Source organism: Poecilia mexicana, unplaced genomic scaffold (genome assembly GCF_051168715.1).
Source record: "Poecilia mexicana isolate PSO_F unplaced genomic scaffold, ASM5116871v1 scaffold_17, whole genome shotgun sequence".
NCBI lineage: Eukaryota > Metazoa > Chordata > Actinopteri > Cyprinodontiformes > Poeciliidae > Poecilia > Poecilia mexicana.
The window spans coordinates 20845991-20870660 of NW_028263386.1; the positions used below are offsets into that span (position 1 = coordinate 20845991).

At 36.7% G+C, this 24670-nt stretch overlaps 1 protein-coding gene across 3 annotated transcripts in view; it reads left to right on the top strand.

Annotated features, from left to right (window-relative positions):
- The window catches only part of astn1 (astrotactin 1), a 343361-nt gene that overhangs the window by 100280 nt on the left and 218411 nt on the right, over positions 1 to 24670 (top strand). For all 3 annotated transcript variants that reach the window (XM_088014719.1, XM_088014716.1, XM_088014717.1), the window contains 4 exons: positions 2437 to 2604; positions 14697 to 14781; positions 16306 to 16380; positions 19430 to 19567. In XM_088014719.1, coding sequence (XP_087870845.1) covers positions 2437 to 2604; positions 14697 to 14781; positions 16306 to 16380; positions 19430 to 19567 — 466 coding nt within the window. The remainder of the gene's footprint in view (positions 1 to 2436; positions 2605 to 14696; positions 14782 to 16305; positions 16381 to 19429; positions 19568 to 24670) is intronic.

Consider the following 24670-nt stretch of genomic DNA (forward strand, 5'->3'; position numbering starts at 1 on the left):
TAATTACCTGTTAGTTTTGTTTTTGTTTTTTTTGAAGATTTTTCTTACACCTTTGAAACTTATTTGAAGCAAAGCAAAATTAGCATTTTAAAAACTGTAAAGACAATGCACTTTCTGCTACCAATATGTTGGCATTATATTTTACAGTACATTTGTCTTCAGGGCGTTAAAAATATGGAGGAGGAGGAGGAGGAGGAGGTGCTCAGATCAGTATAGAGCCCCCTTAAGCCTCGAGCAATAGCAGCATAACTAAGTGGATCAGCCTTAGGCTGTCTCGAGAGTTATTTAAAGTACTGTGATAACAAGGTATTATAATAGGCCATAGAAGTGACTAGCAAATTAGCATTATTATTTGTGTGTAGCAATAAGATTACAATATTTCCACCATGTTAAGAAGACAAAAGACTGCTTCCTCATAAGTAAACTGGTTAAAAGCATAACTCCACATTGTATGCTGAGGTATCTATGCATTTCCCCAGACAACCTAGGCTCTTACTTTAATGCTGACTTTTTTAAAGAATTGCCAACATTTTTTAAATCCAACATGTTTCATGCCTGGAACATGTTGAAAAGTAACAGAAAAAGCAATTTTTTTGTACTCCATTCATTTTAAATTTCTTTCATTTCCTATGTTATTTCAAGTTTATGAGACATGCAAAGGAAATGATCATACAATATAATAGAGAGTTTGAAATGTAATCACAGTGAGGAACATTCTGGTTTCTTGAAAGATTTGCAGTGATTTTTTTATTTTTCCCCTTTTCAGTTGCCATCATCTAAGTCAATGTCCTCTGTAGATCATATGATATGCGATTTGGACTAATAGAACAATTTGTACTGATATGAACACAGGTTTCTCACTCATTTATTCATGCTAGTCCACTTGGTTTTAAACAATGCATGCAATCTCACCTGTGAAAAATAAAATTTAGCAGATAAAATTAACTTCTTCTACCTTAGACTCCGTTGGAAATGAAGACAATAAATTAGCTTCCAATAATGATTTCAAATAACTCGATATCTTTCTGTCTCTTCCTATGCATACATACATTATGTCAGAATGGTTGTTTCTTTTTCCTACTATGCTGCACAACAATTTCCCGTTGGGGATAATAAAGAAGATTGATTGATTGACTGGCTGATTAAACGTATATATGAACATAAAAAAAAAATTGAATGTGTTAATTATAACATTTGTCATCTGCTTAGCAGTGTTAGTCATTTATCCATTTTATTTCTCACTCCTATTATGAAGTCTGCCAGCTAAGGCTAAAGTCAACGCTGAGCCTCGCTCGTTTATTAAACTCTTCACATAATTCAAGTTACAATAAGTGTAGTTTAGAATTTGCAGGTTATTGTACTTATTTCGGTTTTGCTTTTTGGATACACCTAGTATGTCATGAAATTTGTAAACCTGTTTGCAGTGTGCGGTGATTATTCTAATCTTATCAGTTTTTACTATAAGCATAAATATCCACAGTTTGCGCCCTGATTATGTGTTTTTAAGCATCTGTAAAGTTGTGTACTTAACTCTTCATCTGTGCTCAACAGTTACAATCAAATCTCCTTGAAAAATGTCCAGGACAGGGTGGCATCATTTCTAGAGATTTCACAGCTTTTGTTGGCCAATTATACTGACACTAAATGTACGGCTACAGTAATCCATCAGCATTTTTTAGCAAAAACAGGGGGCTGATTCACTGCTTTATTTCAAAGCAGATCTAATCACACTGACGGTCAAGTCATAAATGAGTAGTTAATGACCGTTACATCAGGAGACTTTGCGAAGGAAAGTGCTCAAAGGTATTTGGTAATGGCCCAGTTATTCAATGCAACATACATTTAAAACAAAACTGTAGGTCCATAAAAAACATTGTGGAATTAAGGCTCCTATAAAAAGATACACTTGCAATCTAATGTCTGTCTGGGTATGGTTAATGACATTTTCCCAATGGCAAATAAAATGCATGTGGTTTGTGATCTCATAAAACGACAATGATGGCCATAATTTGAATGTAACCAACATCAGTCTCCCGCTACAATGCTCCAGTGGCCGTAACCACAGCGCGAAGAGAACCTGCACAGCTTTTCTTCTTAAATATGGTTTTAGATTTTGTTGCAGGTCTTTCCTGGGTGACACAATTGATGCAACAGCAAATCAATGTCAAACATGTATTTGAACCTAAGCTTAGTTTGGGCAGCCTAACAATATAAATATCTATGACTTTGGAATTGTGATAATTTTATTTCTAATGGTTGCTTTTCCAAGGGGCATGAAGAAGAAATCAATGATCTCGTCTTCATCCAGTTTTGAAGGGTGTTTTTGTTGTGTCTTTTCATTCTGTCACGATGTCCTCACTTTTCTCTAGTCTTCCAACTTATTTTGCTTCAGTGTGCTCTTGTGTTTCACACTTGGATTCACTCCATTCTCTTCAGGTTCGAGGTTCATTCTGCTCCAGGGGAGCCAGTTGGATGCTTCGGATTGGCTGAACCCAGCCCAGATCTTGTTGTACTACCAGCAGAATGCCAGTGGACCTTGGGTCAACGAGCTGTGTGGTCGACGCCTGCTGGATCCTTGTGAACACCAGTGTGACCCAGAGACAGGTTAGTCCAGAGCGCGACATCTGCGTTAGCTTTGTTCTGTACCAGAAGTGTTACCGTGGAAACCTTGAGAATGTCTTATTGCCTCGAGGCTCTTTGTAAGTACCAACACAGCCAAAATTTTGTGAACACAGTGGATATGTCGTTACATCTGACATCAACCTGAATGTGCGGTGAGACTCTGGAGAGCACATAAATCTATGTGAACAAATAATAGTTTGTTGTGTAGAAGTTTAATCACATTCTTGCTCACTCAATAGCTTTCTATGCTCTTACAGCGCTCTAAAAAAAATCATGCAAGACGCAAGAATGTCGGTGTATTTTCACCCAGGTCTGTCTCTGAAGATGTTGGGTAAAAAATGTCATATTTGTTCTGCGTTTAGTGCAGCTGTTCTTTTGTTAGAAACCAAAGAGACATTTGCGTCACCTCTCAGGAGATGGAAGATATAAAATACTGAAAATGAGCCAAAAGCACTTTTCAAACGTCTCAATAATAGCAGGTTATGAAATTAAGAAATGCCACCTAAAATGCACAATGTAAGTAAGCATATTTACATACTGAACTAAACATTCTTAGGCTACAAGTGTTTGTCTTACACGTGTCTTGTGTTTTTTTTCCCTCTTATTTCCTCTTATGTTTTTTCTTGATTGTTTTTTGTCCAAGAAAATATATTATTTTGCAAGGAGTGCTCTGATTGGATTAGAGCAATCTGTCTGTGATTGGCTGGTAGTGAGGTTAATTTTCATAAACTTCATTAAGCTGCAACCACAGACACAAGGACAGGAGTGAGCACCGTCACCGCCCAATCTGTTCTGGGAGCACGGTCCATACCATCAGCTAATTTGCACATGTGCTAAAATACATACTTCCAGGGAGGATGTTTTTATTTCTTTTTTCTTTTTGTATGTCATTGTAATAATAAAAATAGCATTTGACTTAAAGATAATAACAGGAAGTAAAGATAAAAATGGTTTAACCGCATTTTGCAAGGCTGCTTCTGGAAAAATGAAGAAAAAAAACAAAAAACAAAAAACCTTTTGAGCAAACCAGCTTGTTCCATGTCTGTAATTTGTTGTATAAAAATGTTTTTTTGAATAGCATAATTATTAATGATTTGATATGTAAGGGGTGTCCTCTTTCAACACCTTTGTCCTACGTTACCATATATAATGTAGAATATGACAGACATTTAAATTTTGTCAGAGGCCAGTGGTTCCCATCCTTGTTTTTATTGGAGTACCCTTTCCATATCTACATAAATGCTTGTTAATTGATTCACTTATATGGAGGAATGAGTAATTGCAAAACACTGAAATTAAAATTAGTTTTTCGAGCAGTATCAGCTTGTTAGCAGACTAGTTCATCATAACTTAACATAATTGGAAAAAGTGCAACAACCATGTTTCCTTTAGTGGCTGAGCTGTGTTAGCCTGTTGAAAAAAAACAAAAAAAAACACTTTTTTCTCCCCAAGTATGCAGCAACTTCTGAGAATTAGACTCGCACACAGAGCTGTCAGACATTTAATCTGCCTCGTTGTCCCCCACGAGACCATTTGTGAATTCTGTGCTTTGGTTTGCAAATATTTGTTTTGGAATACAGCATGTGTTTCTTGGTTTTATTGTAAGGAGTGAACATGTCTGCAGGGATTATCATTTCATCAAAAATGTACATGTAGTTTATGCTAAATCAAACCACTACTTTTCTAATACTTCTATAAAAACATGTGGAAAAGCAGTTTTACTGGAGTAACAGTAGAATTTGATAGAGTTGTATACAACTTATACTTGAACACCGTCCCTTAAGTAATAAATTTGAAGAACCCTGATCTACACTTTTATTTGGTGACATGAATTTGTCAATGGTGGCAGGTCTTTTCTGAAAACCATGAAGTGATGAACTTTGAATTGCAATAAGCTTTAAAGTAACATTGAAACCATACAATAATTTCCCCTATTCAGAGTCTCTGCACACAAAGTTTTCAGAAGTGTTACTGTAAGTATAATGAAGTAGCTAATGGATTCTCAAGGTAAAATCTTCTCCATGTTAATTTAACTAAGGATGCTCTTATTTCACGACAGACTACCATCAGATAAAAAGAAAATCTTAGAATAACTTTAAGTATGCATCAAGATCAGTTTTTTCATTCAGCTGTACTGCAATACGCTTTTATGCAATTTAGCATTGTATTTGAGTCTCCAAAAATTAGACACAAAATTAGTCGTCAGTGTGCAAATGTGTGCCTTGTCTTTTGCATTGTGTGTTATATTAAATTAATAAGGGATGGTTAATTCAGTTCACATACAGGTTTTAAAGTGCATATTTCACCTAAATTTAGTGCTTGAAAACTACGGTTGGGCATCGAATCAATTGAAGCCTGGACTTTCAGAAAACGAGATGCACTGAGTTCAGTACTGCCTAGATCAGAAATGATGCGATGATGGGAATTTTGCTTTTATTGATTCATTTAGTTACCTCTGCGATGTTCTCTGTGGGCAAAGTTGAAAGAAAAGGAGATAAAATGCCACGGCAGGTTCGTGAAGCCCTTAACGCCTTTATACATCTGTATACTGTAAAAGGTTTACAACAACTCTTAACAGATGCAGAGTCTAGAAGAAAGATACTAACAACAGTTTTATGTGGGCTTAACATTTAGCAAGAGTGCTGCTCTTCAGCACCATTACAGTGTACAAGCTACTACTTCTAACTTACTGTTTCTCAGTGGAATAGTCCCTGTTGTCGTCTCGGATACATATTATGCTCTGAATTTAGACTGAAGTTCAGTGTCTCACATATGTATGTTCTGTCATCAATCGTTGACAACTTTTGACTGTGGTGTCAAATGTTGTAGATTTTTACAAAAATAACACGTTAATAAAAAAAACAACATATTTTTTGCAGTGTGAAAGTTTCAGAAAACTACACTTAGAAACTACAGTTACATTTCTCTTTTTTATTTTTTATGCTTTATCTTCTACTCTTTCATCATAGAAATACTGGTTTTGTTTGGTAGCAAGCATTAACGGAGGCAAGAATGCTTGCTCCACAGAGAAATGCATTTTATTCATTTTATCTGTTTTACTTATCAATGGAAAGAAAGCAGGTCAAGTGAAAAATCTTTTCCCATCTTGAAGGCTCTGACCACTGGTCAGTGAATTACTACCACTGTCATAAGTTCATACAGGCGAATGTGGAGTCGACAAAATAAAATACAGTATATGCTGAAAACTGAATCCTCTTGAACAGCAAGTTACCAATATGGAAACAAACATTACTATTTTCACGGTGAATCCTCTCTGGAGACATTCAAACAAAATAAGAGTAGTTAATTTTTTTGTTGTTGTTGTTTTTAACTTTACTTTTCTATCACTCTGTTTTTGTTTTTTGGCCGTCTTTCTTTCCCCTTATTGTAATTGGTGGATATTTGAGCTTTATTTGCTGCTAGATTCTGCTCAGTTAAAATGCAGATTTTTACTAAAGTAACAATTTAATTAAAAAAAAAACTTTTTTTTTTTTTTTGCTGCGTGAAAGTTTCAGAAAACTACACTTAGAAACTAGAGTTAGATGACTGATAAATGAGATTGAGTGGTATAAGTAGACTTGATGGCATGCCTGAAATATGATGAATAGCATGTGAACTATGAGGAGAAGCAGCAGCATGTCAATAAGCTGTGATTGATGGGACATCAGAAGACATTTTGTGGGAAACGAAAACAACACTGAAAGTGAAAAGTAAAGTGACAAGCAGTCAAGGGCAATACTGTTATAGTCTTAAGGGTCCAGTTTGTGGACAGCAAACACAAACGTAGACGCACGGAAAACAATGTAAGTAAAAACTAGTTTCCACTCTAGTCTTTGACGAGGCCAAGCCAAATTCCTACAGCATGTCACATTCCACATGCAGTATTAAATAAGAGCCATGTGCAGCATATGTACTGATTAAAACAGAAAACTTCAACATTTGTTGTTTCACAAGCCTTCCTTTATGCATTTATTTTCCCAGTTCAGAGGCAACAAAAAGCAAAAGCCTGTAAAGGAGAATAAGAAAAATATTTTGCTGTTTAAACAAGTCAAAATATGTCCGTCTTAAAAATAAAAAAAATCTTTCTTTGAATTCTTAAATTATCAATTATTTATAGTAGTTACCATGGCAGAATAGTTCACAATTTACATTTTTGTACTGTTCAGGTGCTACAGCGATTCTTACCTTGTTAGTTATTTATGTCAGTTTAGACTTTTTTTTTTCATCTCTATTTTTGTTAGTTCGATAAGCAACAGTTTCGAAGTGAGGTGTTGAAAATTGCACATTTTCTATTTCTGTGGAGGTGTGGAGAGTAAAATTCGGTCCTTGCATAAAAACAAACAAACAAACAAAACTTTTTTCTCTCACTTATAAAAATAGTCCTGGCTTTGAGTTAAACAACAAAATCTGTACAGCACAAAAAAACCATTGTCTTAATATCTAAAATAATACTATTTAAGCTTTTGGGTTGATGATTATTAGGAATTTTGTTATGTGCTTCAAAGCCTGATTGTATATGTAGTGTTAAAGTTCTTTAATAAATGATGTCATAGTGCTGTAAAACTAACTACCTTTCATCAGAAATATTTAATGCGATTGTCTCCCATCCAGCATTGACTCTCTGTTCTTTTCTTTTGACAGTAACACATATTTCATCCCAAACAACCCTTTCTTTGTCCAAATATATTTCTGACTCTACATGTATAATCTTCAATAAACTTATGTCTTGCTCTGACTATTGATGTATTTTTTTAAGAAGTAGTTTGCTGTAGTGCTTGGCTCCTGCTGGCATGTTTACTTCGTGTTTCCTTTTGAGATTCTTTGATAATTTGCCTTGTTAAATATTTTAACATGGTTCTTTATAAATGTAGACAACACTCACAAATATAATGTTTGTGTTGCTTCATAAACTTGATACTTTTCTTTGGAAGCCATGCAATTTATGAACTGGTGTTTTTACTAGTTAGAAGCAGGCAAACAGTTTCTCATTGAAGGTGGATTTTATTGTGAAAGGTAAAAAAAAAAAAAAGCCCTATATTAGTTTAATCAATAGGGAACCTGATGCGATACATGGAATCAGACAAGATCATATCTGTTATTCACTAGATGGAAAAAAAAAAGGTTTGGAAACTGGAATTAGGATTTTTCTAACAACTTCAGGTATGCATTAGCTATAAATATTATCAGACAGACATGCTGTTTGTACCTGATTCTGTACATTGCTTCAGTGTTTTGGCTTGAATTGAATTTAGAAAGTCATGAAATGTGGGAAATAAACCAAAAAAAACGTCATGCCTTTATCATTGCAATTTCATATGATATCTTGGAAGGGCTTTGGTAGTGTACCACACAGAAAATGAGTACAGAAAAAGATTTTCAGCTTAGAGTGGAGGAAAATGCATTTGGAGTCCTTCCTGAATTTTCCCAGCATACAGAAACCTACACAGCCCTCACTACATGAATCAGATACGTAGTCTGTTTGGGAATACTCCAGTTTTGCAATTCTCCTGTGAGAACGGACAAAATATGAAGTTTAGTCTGAATAATTAGATGGCTGCTGTAATTTAGCTCTAATAATCACTTAGTGATCACTTACCCATAAAGTCACAATGAGCATCTGGGTGCATTTTAATGAAGAAACCTTGAGTGCTTTCATTAATAGCTACTACCCGCAGCACCGACGGACCATTTGCTTCAGCTGGCTCCCAGCACACTCCTCTACATTACAAACACTTGCTAAGCAGTTTTCCAACCACTATGCTCCGTAGCCCCATTTGTTGACATCATCTCCAGGATGAAATGAGTTCAGTAATGCCCCTTTAGATATCCACAAAAACATTGTTTGTTTTAGCTTATGAAACAGACGCAAAACTGTTTTTTTGTTGTTGTTTTTTGTTTTTTCCCTTGAATGCAGATTTGAATTCAGTGAACACGGTTCTATATTGTTTAAAACATGCATGGATATCTGTAATAGCATGTGGAGGCTTCAAGAAGATTGTAAAGATGGCTTAAATGGAATCCTCCTTTTGCTGCTGGAGATACAGATGAAAACTGAGATGGGTTGTGGCATATCAGTGCTACTTGTGCACAACATTAAAAGAGGCAGCAGATGCTTCAGTGCATGCTCTTTCCCTTCTTGCAGAATTCTAAACCTGGGTGCTTTGGGCACTGATGTTCACAGGCTCTTTACACCATATTCCTTTACTCTCTCCGTCTGCTCTGGAGCTCATGTGGCAGTTCTAAAAAAATGCACATGGACACTTTGTGCCTTTGGAGACACGTGTTACCACATCATCCTATTCTGACTAGATTAATGTGACTGCATAATGGATCAATTTGTGTACATCTGCTTGATGAGCTGAATAATTTCGTGCCCAAGTGACACAACGGCTAATGAAGAAGCGCAGACTTGTGGCACAGTTGTTGGTTCCCACATGACAGAGTGAGTTCAAGGACTTTTTTTTTATCTGTGGATTTGCCAGGCCTGACTGACCTAAATATGCACTTTGTAAGGTGGAACATAGAATAAAAAAATAAGAGAAAAAAGTGTTAATTTCAAAGTATGACTAAGTTTTTTTGTTTTTTTTTTAGTTGCAGCTTCACAATTCTCATTGTTGTATCTTGCTAAAATTGCAACTGTTGTTAAACTTTATTCTCAAGATTATGTCCAGCTCTACTGCATTTATTTTTGTCTAATTTTGAAATGAATATTTGGTAGTATAATATTAGAAACTTAATGTAAAATAGATTAAAATCCTTGTTAAGCACTGTCAATTATTACAGATCAGTGACCTTTATCGGTTTGGTTTTCTAAAATAACCCTCCAGTAAAACAGATTTTTTGAAAGTCTGAAACATTCTTCTAGTTGCATTTGATAAAAATATCTACATCAATGGTAGTCACAGTGTTGAGGTTTTAGTTTTATTTGGCTCAACGTTAGACTGAGGTTTCCTCCTAGGACTTTTCCTGTATGTGCAAAAACATTTCTTTTTCTCTAACACTCTGACCTGTGGGGTTCCGCAAATATTAATTATTATTCCATTATCACTGTTATTTTTTTTTATTAGCATTTGGACTTGTAAGCAGTCTTTTCTACAAGAAATACAAATAAAAAACTTCAACTTTTGCAAAAATTATGACAACATAATCCTAGCCACACCTTCCTAATGCAAAGACTCGAGGATGACCTTTAAAAAAAACCATCTGTTTGTGTATACTCTTATATTTGCAATTATGGGTTTAGTTTTTAACAAAGTCAGGAAAGGTTTCTTCGACGTATCTCTTGAAGTGAAGGCTCAGATTTTTAGTTCATGGTTAATATGTACGATTGTTTTATACACTGTAAGGGATGGCAGTACTAAAAGGTTTTCTGGATGGCTTTGTGTTCTGATTTCAGTTCCCTGGTAACTGATATTAAGAAGACAAGTGTTAAGGTGAGACAGGTGTTGCAAATTTAAATAAAGTCCTAAAGATGGAAACATTATTGGTTATCCATCTGATCCTCTGCGGAGCCTGAGCTTCTTCCCTTTTATCTGAGGCAGTAATCTGAGATGCAATACTGATTATCAAGTGGCATTGGGAAACACACTTATATTGTTATTGCTCGATCTCCTCTTAATGCACTTTGAAACGCAAACAAATCCATTTCATACACAGAAATGTATTTTCAAATCAATCCAATGCAATGGAGTTATATAGACAATTTCAACTTTGAATAAACAGTTTGATTGTGCTTACAAAACAGAGCCGGGCCATTCAGTTTAAAATTCTGTCTTGCTTACCAGCCTTTGTAAATCATCTCTTTCATAACTCTAAGCTATTCATTATGCTGCTGCCAGACTAACACAATCTAGAAAGTGTTCTGAAATTACTCTCATTTTATATTCTTCACTCTGGCTCCCACTAGGGTTTAGGATCCCTTTAAACTTCCCCCCACTCACCTACAAAGTTTTGAAAGACCCGACTCTAGAACATCTATCCCGCTTTCAAATGAAAGCCACCGCTGCCCACAGTCTTTAAATGCAGGCTTGGAATCTATTAAGCCGTTTTTATGAAATTAGAAAACAGAACGTACCGTCTTTGCCTATGACGCCTGACTATTACAGTATAACTTTGTTTAACTTACTATGTGTACATGGTTAAGACTAATTTAAAAACTGTTTTGCTTAATCAAGCTTTTTTTTTGATAGGTTTTAGAGATTCTCTTCCTGCATGAAACTGTAACAGTGTGTCGCTGCAAAGTGCTGTACAAATACATTTTACTTGTTTTTTTACTTGCTTCTTTATGCCCATTTACCATTGTAGCACAAGCAGAAATTATATTTTACAGCTATGTAATGTGCCAGTTCAGCTGTTGTTAGACGACCTGACTTCTTTATTCCTGGTGATCGTAGTAGAATCATTAGTTATGTTATTTAACAATGGAAAGGTAAACAGACTGAAACAATGTAGCTACTGCAGAGACGCTTTGTCTCATTTCTTCCAAAATATTTTCTAATTTTTTTTCAGGTGTACATTTAAAGAAATAGGCTCTATACATTTGCAAGGACATCACATCTTTTGTTTGAAACTTTTTTTTTGTCAAGAAAGATATAATGAAATCAACTTGTAATCATTAATCGCATGTCAAGTTTCCCAAATCTTCACCTGAATTCAATATATCTCTTCATACTCACCTACTGTGCAAGAGACTTTAATAAAAGCTGTAGAAGATACAACCACCTGATGGGCGAAGAAAATAGTAGAGTTATAAAAACAGTAAATAGAAAATAAACCATTACAAGAACAACTCAAAAGAGAAACATTCAACCTTAGAGCCTACATAATAATGTTTGTCATAAAGTGCAGAATAATTTGAAACAAATTTAATAATGAGGTTTCACCTGGATATGAACTTCATTTGTTTTCGTCTGACAATGAAAGTACAGAACTTGAAATGGAGAGTCCTCTACTTACCCCCCACTGCGTATCCTGCTGCGGTAAATCCTGATGTAGCAAATACATAAAAAAGGTAGAGAAAAACAGCAGGTATATGCTGTCATAGTGAGAGGAAAAAAACACCGGAAGGAAAAAAAGAAAAGATTCCTAAAAGTGCAGAAAGTGTAGTGCTCCGCTTGCTGTTTGTAGATGGAGCTCCTGTGATGCCAGGCTTCTGACATCATGCTTTAAAGTTTATTTGCAGACTCATCTTGAATGGGACTTTTCTTCCCCCCCCATTCACCTACCAAAAGTTCTAACAGCACAAGTACAGGAGCGAAAAAGTTATTCTTTTGTTCCCTATTAAAGACCAATGTTGAATAAATAAAAAAAAAAGGCTGAACAATGAACTGTCTTGCTTTTTATTCACTAGCATACGTAGCAGAAACACTAAAAGTGAATTCCTGGTATAAACTGACAGTTGACCTTTCAATTAGCATGGGTATATAAAACCCCAGGCCCTGGTTCTCACGTGCCTCCCATTGAGCAGGAAAATAGCATGTTAAAACATGTTACCCTGGATAACCTTTCCAAACCATGGAATGAGACGCCATCAATCACACTACATTAAGTCAGTGTCTTTCTCCCGGGAGCTGACAGTGCAACAATAAGGTGATGCTATTCTCTGTTAACAGGTTTCACTTATCAGCACAAAACCAACACAGAGCATGAATATTTTGTTTGTCCCACTGGAGAGGTATTGAATGTTCAAGATTCTCTCTCTCTCTCTCTCTCTCTCTCCTTTTCAACAAGCACCATTTGATCTCCATGTCCAGTCCAGCAGTTCCACATGGGGTCATGAATAAAGGGGTTCAGCAGCAGTTGCCACGGAGGCATGTGCAGCGGTGCATGACGTCCTAATACATTTCCACTGAAATGGTGTCCAAGGCCTCACAACTAAGTAGATTTCTTAGAAAAATAACTGAGGTAGCATTTAGCATCTATGCTAATTAGCTTAGGAACAAACACTCTTAAACCATCAGATGTACAGAAAGAAAACTTTAAATCACACTGAGAGCTTTATTGTTTACTGCAACTTTTTGGGCTCAGTAATTAACTGAATACATGTTAATATTGGTTTCCTTAAATGTTAGAAAAACTGTTTCTTGAAGCAGTTTTTTTATTTGGACCAACAATATTATAAACCTCAACGGGCTTCTGCTTGTGCTCTCTCCTTCAACCAGACATGAACACACCAAGTACACCCAAAGGATGTAAAAGATAGTCTTTCATTTACTCAGAAACCTTCACAGCTGACTGGTGGTGTAATTTTCTGGTGTTTTATAGGTTTAGTCATCGCAAAGATGTATTTAGATCTTTTTGGATGCAGCAAGAGTCGTGCCAGACATCAGTGTGTTGTCAACACCATTGTAATAACTTCATTGCACCACCGTCAGCACGGTATAGAAGTGATAGGCAAGAGACCAGTGAGGAAAGTCTTCATTTCAGTACTTGATAAGCATGCCACTGCAGTATGTGCTGGTCCCAGGTGTTACATATACTGCCATCCCTTCACTTTCTGCCTAGAACTACTATATCTGTGCCACTACAATAATCAGCCATCGCCACTAAAGTGTTGTGTATTCTGCTCAATACACGCAGGAGCTTCTCATACTCTATATCATGCATAATAGGGAGCAAACTGGATTCTTAATTCTTCCCAATAGACATCACCGATGTCATGTTCTGATTTATTTCTATTTGTGCTCTGTTGCATCAGTGTGTTTAGGGTCCCCAAGAGTTGTTAAAGAAGTGAAAGAATTAATGTCCAAAACTTAGTTTCACTGTTCGCTATTAGTATGTAAAGCTGCTTTTCAGTCTCGGTGATATTTGGTAGATCACTGCTGTTTTTTGAGATTTTCACAATACCTCTGGTAATGTGAAAGTGGGGGATGGGGGGACACTTTTCAGTCAAACTCAAATGATGCTCATGAAAGCAACTTTTCCGCTAATGTGTATTACACACAAGTAGATGATAGGAAAGGATAAAAACAAAGTGCTCTGCAAGGCGTTGCTTCGAGCCAATTGCAAACATAACCTCGTAATGCAACTTTGATCCATTGCCCTACGTTGCAACATATAGGATCTCTTAACATGCTGCATGTGCCTCTTCAAGGCAACAAGTCTCTATGATGCTATTTAAAGTCACAGAGAGTGGAGGAAACCTGTTTACTAACTGAGCAGCCAGAATAAATGTTGCTGCCAAAGCTGTTTGGCTAAAAATATTATATTCCCCAGTTCATAAAAAGTCCTTAATAATCCAAGTCATTGTAATGACCTTAGAGCTTTACTTGGATTGTGGAGAAATAAAACCTTCTTTCTGTGGGTGTGTGTGCACAGTACAGGGAACACATACACACATAATCTTGCTATTTGGCTGCACTGTCCTCAGAAACGACTCCAATGACGGACTTTAACCCCGTAGCAGGAACGGTTGATTGGAACCTTACAAAATGAGATGTGAGTCACTAAAACACTTTGCATATAGCTGCAGTCCCCATCATAGAACTCGTCAGCCCTGTCCTGATAAACATGCAGCTTTAGCTATACTGGAAGCCTCAGTAAAGGTGTTTGGGTGGTACTTTTGAGCATCGTCTGCTCTGTTCTGCCTTTTTTTTCATCTCAACGGTGGGTTTATTCAAGCTAACACATAGCTTCCCTGAACATTGTGCACTATTGCCAGAGATTGGGCTTCATGTGGTGTGCCGAGGGTCCGGTTGCATTGTGTATAAGCAGAGGAGCAAACCATAAGTTGCCTTTAAGTGTGGCTACCATCTGGGATTTTATTTCTGGTTGAACTGCATGCTCATGTTTGCTACAGGCCATTTTCCAGCACCTTGAGAAGCAGCCGCATTGTACAGAAGGATTTGATTGCACATGCTCCTGCAAGAAAACTGCAAGCATTTTGTTTTTAACAATGCTGACTGCCTCATTAAGAATAAGAGATGACCATGAGTGTTCCAATTGCCTCAAGAGGATCATATTTGGAGTAAAACAAAAGAGGAGCAGTGGGGAATTTTTTTTTTTTTTTTTGGTGATTTGAAAAGGGCTTGACTATAATGAACACAATGATTGAAGAACCGCCTTTGTGTTTTTAGGAGAATGCCTCTGCCTCGACGGCTACATGAAGGACCCGGTCCACAAACATCTTTGCATCCGCAGTGAGTGGGGGCCCAATCAGGGGTGAGTTACGATAATTGCCTCCTGATGATTTGCGATTGCTCATTACCATGTCAGGGCGAAACATTGGGACAACAAAGGAATCATCCTCCCCATTAAACCAAGACTTATTACGTTGCTTTGATAAATCAAAACAAAGTGCGATGTGACCACATGCCGTACGGTGTCAGGAGTGGGAAACAACTCCAGGTTCACCAAAGCATTTTGCTCCAGACGCACACCTAAACACCTGATGGACATCCCAGGCAAGGCTTGAATTTCTATTATATAAGGAAAACTTGTCTGTTGCAGTTCAATTAGCAAAACTGTCGAACAGCATTGTTAATTATTGCTTATTGAAATGTCATAGTAGAAGAAAGAAAATGCATTGGACTTTTTTCTTTTTGATTTTCTTTTATGCGAGAACACAGAACCTATAGGGACTTGCATTGAAACACTAAGGGAGTCACTTGTAAAAATAAAATCACTTGTGGCTGTAAACTCCACAGGATACCTTTTAAGAAATGTAATAGACTAACTAAATACCCCATTTGGCTCACTTTCTTTTTTTTTTATAATGTGGATTGCCACTGAGTTCTGGAGCCACTTAAAACCTCTCTGTAGGATAAATGTGCCAATGAAAAGAATAGCTTGTGCTAATTTCTTACACCGCAATGACTTCCAGCAGGCAGACCAGACATTTTCCTTTGTGTTCTGACTATATTCATGCCACGGTTTGTATTATTTTATACATTTAGTATTTATTTATTTATTTTTGCTAATTTCCTTCAGCTCACCCAACTGTGTATCTCTGCTTCTTGTTCCTCTGGTCTTCCTGTGTCCCTGTCACTGTGTAACAGAGTGGGCACCCATGGGTGACTTAAATGTTTAATGATCGTAGCCCATGGCGTGGAAGCCGCTCCCCCTCCTTACTGATGTTCTTTTTGCTTACAGTGGTGAAGGAGTTTGCTCCAAACGACATCGGGCCCCTGTCACTTCCCTTTCTTGCGCTTTCACTTTGCAGACTGTTAAGTCCCAGAGCTGCCACTCCCCATTAATCTCTATCATTCTCCCTCTCTCACTTCTGCCTCTTGGCATCTGTCTCATTCCCACAATGTTTTTCTCACTCTCACCGCTTGTCCCGTTTTTTTTTCCCCCCAGCTTCTGCTGCTTCCATCTACACCTGTATCTCCCGCTTTTACTGTGCGTCTTCCTTCTTCTGTCTCATTCTGTCATCGCCTCTTATCCACTCCCCTGATAAATGGATATGAGCCAAAGTCACATTTTATGTCAGCTGCAGCAAAACACATTTTCGGTCTGCTGATTTACACATAAGAAACTGTGACGCCGCGAGTGGATTGTGAAGGAATGTTGCTCTGGTAGACTAAGAAGCGGGGCTTGAGATTTTGGAAAGTTTGGACAAGAAGGATGGGTATTCTAAAAAAAAAAATTTTTTTTTGCACTTCTCCAGCTTTGATTCTAATAATCAGTTTTGCTCTCTCCTCTCTTTGTTGTCTTTGTGTCTGATCTATTTTTTCCTCCTGCAAGTCCCTGGCCTTACACCATCTTCCAGCGTGGTTTTGATCTTGTGATGGGAGAACAACCCTCTGATCGCATTTTCAGGTAAGAAGAACTTCACAAAACTTACTTCTATCTGACTACATTATACGTTCTGCTTTGCTCCCATCATATAACACGTATTACAGTACATCTATGGCAGTTTCTCTATTGATGATTGTTATGAGCCTGCAGGTTTATGCAGCCTGGGAATTTAAAAACAGCTCTAATTACCATGGAAAACCAGAGAAAATGGATTAAACTTTTTTTAACCTTTTGCATCATTATTTATTTTTATTTATTTTTTTGCGGCTCAGCAATAAAAACAGAATATTCTTTTTTTGTTGCATCACAACAAAAAGGTATGGGAGAGGGCTAACTTTTCAGCTCATTTAGACCACTCTGACTGTTAGCACCGTTGGTCAGCAACGGATAGAAGAAGATGGCCCAAAGACACAAAGCTGAATTTAAAGGTTTGCCTTCCCTGTCGGCATATCATCCAGAGTTTGCCGAAGTTTGTAAAATGTTATCCACAACCAGCTGTCCATCCTAATTTGACCAATTTGGATCTTTAGCTCATTTTATCAAGCAATCTAGCACTTTACCTTTACTTAAAGTCAGGTTTTGATGAGCTGTGCATCCATAATTTTGTTTGCTTAAGCATATATTATAATTTCCCAAAATTATTATTGCAGAACAAACAGTGAAGATAAATGCCGAGAGCAAGCGTTCAGACACACAACACTTGCCTTCCACCCAGTAATAACCACAGGGACTTCCTCTAAGGATTGCAAACATGTTTTCCTCCCAACAACTGTTTCCTCATGAGGACTCTTAGTGTTTTCCACCTCCAGTTTCTGTTAGAGCGAAGCAAATAAGTCGTACGGCAGTGCCCAAGTCCCAAGTTGTCCATTATGAAACAGGGCTCGTTAGGTGGCAGCTAATTTATCCTGTGGTCACCCTGGTACGTCATCCTGCATCACAGGGAACCTCGGCTCCACCGCCGAACACGGTCCCGGAGGAGCAAGTGAAATAAGATGTGGCAACTGTTTCCTGAGGAATAACATGAAAATAATACTACTTTTAAGAAACTTAGTTCCAACAACAAACTCTTGAAATTAAGCCTTATATATATATATATATATATATATATATATATATATATATATATATATATATATATATATATATATATATTTTTTTTTTTTTATTTTTTTTTTAATTGCTGCACTTTGATCCACTTAAAATCTTAACTTTGAACGAGATGATTAATTAGCTTCACGTAATTAAATGTTCCATTTCTGTAGTGGTTTAATCACTCTGGTCTTGCACTGAGTGGTAGTGCACACAATTCTCTGATTTCCCTGCCCTTTTCATATGCTAAGCTTGCATTTTTATTAAATGCAAATTGACCAATTGAAAATTTTGAAATGTAGATATTCAGCATGAAAATGGTTATTTTGTGGTCGGGGAGGGGACACCTGTCCTTTGTAGCACAAGTCAACATGCATTATTCATCAGGGCTAAAACAGCATTTCATGTTAATCAGCTCGCAATGTGTAACTTAAGCTTTAAAATACTGTGTTACGTCTGCTATGAATGGAAAGGTTGGTGATACAGTTGATACACAAATAAAAAATAATTCGATGTTTTTGTTCCAGGCATCTGTTTTTTTTACAGATTCATTGTTGTTTTGGTGCCTCAGGGGGAAACTCTGAGTGGCCCCGTTTTGCCAGGGTTCCACATTTAGTATTAAACAAACTGCTCCCTCTGTGAAGGGACCGTTTTACGCAGCAAATTATGATTTTGCTTAAAGGCAAATTAAATAACTCCGAATCTACTTAAGTTTGTGACATGAAATGATTCATGAAATTAGGAGATTCATCTTTATAAAGCTGATTTTTTTTTTTTCATGTAACATGTTGTTTTTGTTTCCACAAAGAATGAATTATGGTGGCTTTTAAAATTTACATAGAATATCCCCATGTGTATGTCATCCATTTGTAATGTGTAGGAATGATTTTTTGTAGAAACAAAGAAAAAACTTTAAACCTTAAGTGGTTGGTTACTTGGATGCCTGTAAGGTGTCAGTAATTACAGTTGAAGAGCCAAAAACTCATGAAGGAAATCTGCCAATATTTTTTAAACTTCCATTTTTTTTTTTTTTTTTTTTTTGTGGAGAAATTCTGTTTTATTTTTGCACAAAAGCCACATTCACCCATTCACACTCAGTTTAATATGCAATTTAATTGCATATCCACAAGAGAGCGACACAAAAAGTACAAGTAATCAATTTTCTATTTTTCTTGCCATTAGTTTGGAAGCTATGTGTTTGAATTTTTTTCCCAGAAATATCATCACCCTATAGATGAAAATGTATCCATCCCTTCTTTGCAAATATTTGATGTTTTTCTTTGTTTTGAAACCTAAAAATAGAAACACAATTTTAGCACTTTCAAAAATGACAACAAATCTCCTATGGTAGATTATCGAGTTTTCTCTGAACAGGTCATGCAACATTTGACATGTGACATGGAGAGTCAAAGGAGTCTGTCAACTCTGCTCTCGCCAGGTTTTGGTCGGTTGGTTTTGTGACAGCAATTTGGCACTTTTTGTGGGCGTTTCCCCACAAAGAGAAGAAAGGGTTAATTGAACTATCGGTGTGAAGTTGTGAATTGCTATGCATGGAGGATTTTGTGGAGCTCAGCGTAGCTGCCCTTTCCATTTGCATTTTGTTAAGAGAAGTGTGCCGTGTTCAATGTTAAGGAGGGAAAGCTTTGATTGTGTTTCGGGTGCAGGAAAGTAACAAAGATTATTCGTGGGCATCAAGGATTCATCACCTGCTCTTTTATGACACTGTAGGGGTTTGACTGTGTGAGACCAGCAGACCAATCTTATGACAAGACCATTTGTATTATCCAAGCAAAAACGAGCAGATTATAAAAAAAAGTGTTTTATTTAGCAAGACTGAGAGCAAGAAAAGGCGTCTCTTCAGATTATAAAGCTTGCAGACTCACAAGATACACATACATAAGCAACATTTTATTTCACTTTGCCTTCATGTCGTTCTTTTCTCTTTTGAAAAGCCCACTTCTGTGACTGTGTCTTCTTCTAGATTTACATACACCCTGGGAGAAGGAATGTGGCTTCCTCTGAGCAAAAGCTTCGTCATCCCTCCCGCTGAGCTCGCCATCAACCCGTCAGCCAAATGCAAGACAGACATGACAGTGATGGAGGATGCGGTAGACGTAAGGTGAGAGACATTTAAAGATGCCACTTTTCTTAAGTGTAGCTTTAGGAATGGAGACAAAAGAAGCTTCAACGGGAGGAACCAGGGTTTCATTAAGCGTCTCATGATCTTATTGCTAATTATACTCCAGCAAAAAGTTTGTTGTCATCACCACACTCAAATGTAACAAAGACATTTGCTGGCTTTAAATGATGACATATATTATCATACTTTTATGTCATCCTGCATAAAGTAAAGTAAATGTCAAGTCTGACAGCTTCCCTTTTCAGGAGACTTGCGCTGCTCTGTATTCTAACTTCATCTGCACTTGTTTTATTATTATTATTATTATTATTATTATTATTATTATTATTATTATTATTATTATTATTATTATTAACTATTGTTTCTGTGAGTTTTAATCATCGCAATGTTGTTGATGAACAGGTCTTAGTGGTCATGATTCACAGGGTAATAAAAATCTGAGTTCAAACACAAAATCAATTATGGAGAACCAGCAGGGGAGAAAAAAAAAAGGAAAATAAAACTAAGAACTGGCTGGTGATTTGAAGCCAGAAGCAGCGTTTCGATTGTTAAATGGTTCATAACTCCAAAGACAATCCGCTCTGCATGCAACGACTGCGTCTGTGTCTAGACTGCAAAGAGAGCAGTAACTGAGCCAAAACAAAGCTGCAGTGTTAAATTGGACCCGGCCGACATCAGCGAAGCAGCAAAATTATTTAGCCACTTTGCTTTTCTACCAGTGGGTGGTTAAGTTGGCACAAGAAATTTTCATATCAGGACACCAATGCCACCAGAGCTCTTAATCAGATTCTTTAAATTTAGGCTAGAGTCGATAACATTTTCTCTGTTTTTACAAACATTTTTGCTCCTCTCCACTTCTGTGTTATCGTCCTAGTGCTGGGAGAAAATAGCAGAATGTGTAGATGTTTGAAAACTAGATTTTAAATAAAAACAGAATACATAATGACTGTTTTTTAATCCCGGTTTATAGTGTGAGACATAGAGTTGACATACTGTACATATCAATTATATCAGCCATATTAGGTTTCATTGGAAAAATGAATGTGTTTGCCCTGTAGATGATTGACACAGTGTGCACTCTAAAGGAAAGTTGGACCAAATATAGAACTATGTAGCATAGACTTCATTTCTTAACTATGGATGTGGGAAGGTTTAACCCACTCAGTGTTCATAATAACCCTCATATCTACTGTGGGATTAACTAGGCCACATTTTTACATTGGTCCACACAGAATTAATGGACAAGTCATAACTCCAGTAAGTATAAGCAAATATAGTCTAGTAATAAATTTGGTAATGCATCATTAACTTGCGTTGCTTATTACTTGAGCAGAATCCGATTCTGTGCACTGGACTGCAGGTTTGCGTTGCCACTTCAATAAAACAGACCGGATTTTTTATCATACAATTACTCTGAAGTATTCTGTCAATGTTTTTCAAGTTTAAGATGTAAAAAAAGAATCACCTCCATAAAGGTTGATTGTAATATGGATTTTCAAATTTCCACACCTACACCTGCATCTTGTTATAGGCGCCTTTTCAAGTTGCACTCTGACTATATGGGTTTTTAAAACCATCAACAGGCAACATTTTGGCTGGATATTTGACAACACTTCTCGGTAAAATTAGCACAATTACTTTTAAATAACCCGACTCTTCATTCAGATCCAGCTTTTATACATTGTTTACAAAATCCAACAGGCTTGAGTTTAGCTTCCTGTGCAAATCAATTCCAGAAGATAAATATTAACATTCTTTATCAATCCTCAAACCAGTTTCGGTCATTTTTGGGATCTTCATCCATTCAAACTCCCAATTTCCAATATTCAACAATCTGAATGCCACCCTCAGATGAAAAAAAAAAAATGCTAAAGATGTTTATGAACAACTCAACATAGCTGCTGCACATTTGTCACCTGACTGAGCATGATTTGTCTCCCGTTCTACATCACATAAAGGCTACATTTAATTGAAAGTTGGAGACTGGAACGACCATCTGGGTGAAGTAAACTCAACCAGCTTGAGATAATTTTGGCTTTGTGCCATTGATACATCATTATTATTTAGTTTCCCTGTATAATTCTTCGGTGCTTCCATCTGTATTCATCTTGTAATTCTAATGATTAATATAATCTGATTTCATCTCATATTTTTCCTGATTTAAATTGTGAATGCTTTGACTGACATATTGTGGATGGTACATTTAAAACTATGTGATAATGCTGGATGCTCTGTAGATATTTCAACAGTGAGCTAGACCGTTGGCAGGCAAATTAAAAGAGAAAAATATGAACTGTCCTTTTTTCATTTTTTTTTTTTTTACCGAGTAGTTACAATATGAACTGCTCTATTAAAAAGGAAGAGCTGAACATTACTGGGGAAAAGGGCACAGCTTTATTTAAATAAATATGTCACTCACTGAGTCTGAATTATTTTCAAACACAATGATTTTTCTTTATATGGTCTTGGAGTCATTGAACTTGTCTCATTAAGCTGAACCCAGTGACTTTGTGGCAATTCATAAAGTCGCGTCTTCAAAGTGCTGCACAGTGAAACGTAAACAAGAAATGGCTTCATTATATGGAGAGAATACACATGTGGGCCTGTTGATGGGCATACATCACCAGCGTGATGCAAACGATTCCTGAGATATGTGCATCGACATTTCATCTGCATACTCCAGCTGTGTGTGTGTGTTACTAATTCAAGCTGATGTCCAAACCAGAGATGGTTAGGAGGAAGCCACAGCTCAAGATATGAAATGAAGGAGTTTGTATTTGCAGTTTGAAACTATCAGAAGTCAAACATAACAGTGATATGAGGGCGGGGACACCCATGACTGATGTGATGTGGAGTAGCTGCTTCCACCACATACGGGTATTAAAACTGCTGAATTAAACACAGAGACATCAAATATCTATACTTTGGTTATGTTCTGAATTATGCTTGATCGTTTATCTGGTGACCTTTGTAGCCTCCCCCCCCGTTTCATTTTATAAACACAGTTTCAGATAAGATTTGACTAGCACTCTTTCTCTCATCCATACACTTCACACACAATCACCAACTTCTGTTTGCAAAGGATTATGTGAATCAACTGCTTTCGACTGAGTCGTGTCATTTTACTTCCAAAACAGTCTGATTTATTCCAGCCATTCAGTCATCCATCCATCTTATCTGGCGCTTATCTGAGATCGCTTTCCCAAGGCAGCTGGCCCAAAAACAAGACACGCCTATTCAAACATGTATCACTGTTGATATCTGATACTGATATCAGCCAGTTCCAACGTCTCCGTAAAAACTAAAATATAAGAAAATATGTTAAAATAGTCATTGGTTTGATTTTTTTCGACATGTCACGCAACATGTGTGGAAAAAGCAGTTGCTGTAAAATAATCGTACATTTATTAAAAGAAAGAAAAACGCATGCAGGATGGACTTTTCAAACTAGAAATGCATGTAAAAGTTGCAAAACATTGACCTTTGAGGAGCAGAATTGAAAAATTCTTCTTTTGAAAAATATTTATATCTATAGCAGGCGACCCACATTCATTTTCCTGCAGTCTTAATCTGGTTCATGAATTATTAAATATTTAACAAATATTTTCTAAGTTTTCTAAGTAAAGCAAATAGAGCTATGTGGTTAAAAAGTGATGATGTGTGCAAAGCTTGGCAGCTGGTAATAACCTCACATAGGTGAACTCTCGTTACAAATAGGAGGAAAAACGGCATGTAGTTTAATGCCACAGATGTAAGAAGGTTTATCACAAGAAAATGTCCAAGATTTCAGATTTCTTTCCCCTAATTTTTAGCCCTTTATACCACCAGTAGGCTCTCACAGAAAGATAACTTGTGAAGCCCTCATCTAGATAACAGTGTAAATGTGAACAAAACACAGATCATCTTCCAACAATTTCAAACAGTGCAACCCAGCATTGGCTCACTCCTGCTGCTCTGTCGGCAGTCTGTGTCTAACCAGACTTAAGAGGTGCTACAATAGGGGGGGAAAAAACAATCTTAGAGCTTTTTCATTGAAACATACGGTGCAGCTTTTCCAATATTTCATTTTAGTCCATTACTTCCAGATTTGACTCCCCCCTCCCTCTATTTTTACACAAGACCTAATAAATTCCTGTGACCGTCAGGATGAAATATGGCTCAAAATTCTATCGAGTCAGTTTAACCTTTAACCTTTTGTAGTCTTATTCTGCCCATTTAATATTATTATTACTGTTGTTAATATATTTTTTACACCTGTCTTCACTGTGGGGAAGTCTGAATAAGTAAATTGTGGACATAAAGTACTTAAAGAGAAATATGATTTTTACAAAGTACAGAGAGAATGAGGTTGGTGTACGATATACATCAATAGTTGATTCATGTTTTGTTATGTACGATCTCTGTTCATTTTGCTTAAATTTATGTTGGACACTTTCTGTATGCAACCACATCATCTTTACACAATTTTGTATTTCATTTCTGTATGGCAGTGTGTTTATATCAAACACATAAATGATTTACAGTTCAACTAAATTCACAATGTGGGAAGCTTAAAAAGTATATAAATATGCACTTTTATCATATTTCATCACACCTACAAATCTTTTTTTAGTGTCTAAACATTCCTTTTGTGAATATTTATGATGTCAAGATTTTTAAGCTCTCTGTTGGGAAATTGCAGTGAGGATGCGTTGTGTTTACAGGCTTTCATCTGTTTTTTTTTTTAACATGCTATTTTCATTTGGCAGCTTTCTACAAGTCGCTGTGTAAATAGCTCATCTCCTTCTGATCTGTGATCTAATGAATGCTCTCCTCAGCTCTCCCTCAGGGGCTTCACAAAAACACTGTTAACACCTTCTTGAAACATGCTGATTCACTGTTCTTGTGAGCCGCGTTCCCGTGCGTTTGATTGTCATTTGTAACTTTGTTGCATCCTGGCAGAGAGATAAGTGACAACAAAAGCTGATCTTTTTTCCATTGATTAGCTGGTGTCACAGGAGTTCAACCAATTTGGGAAAACGGGAAAAAAAAGTGTCTGGTGTTCATGACACTTTTTTGATGATGTTGTATTAGCTTGAAACT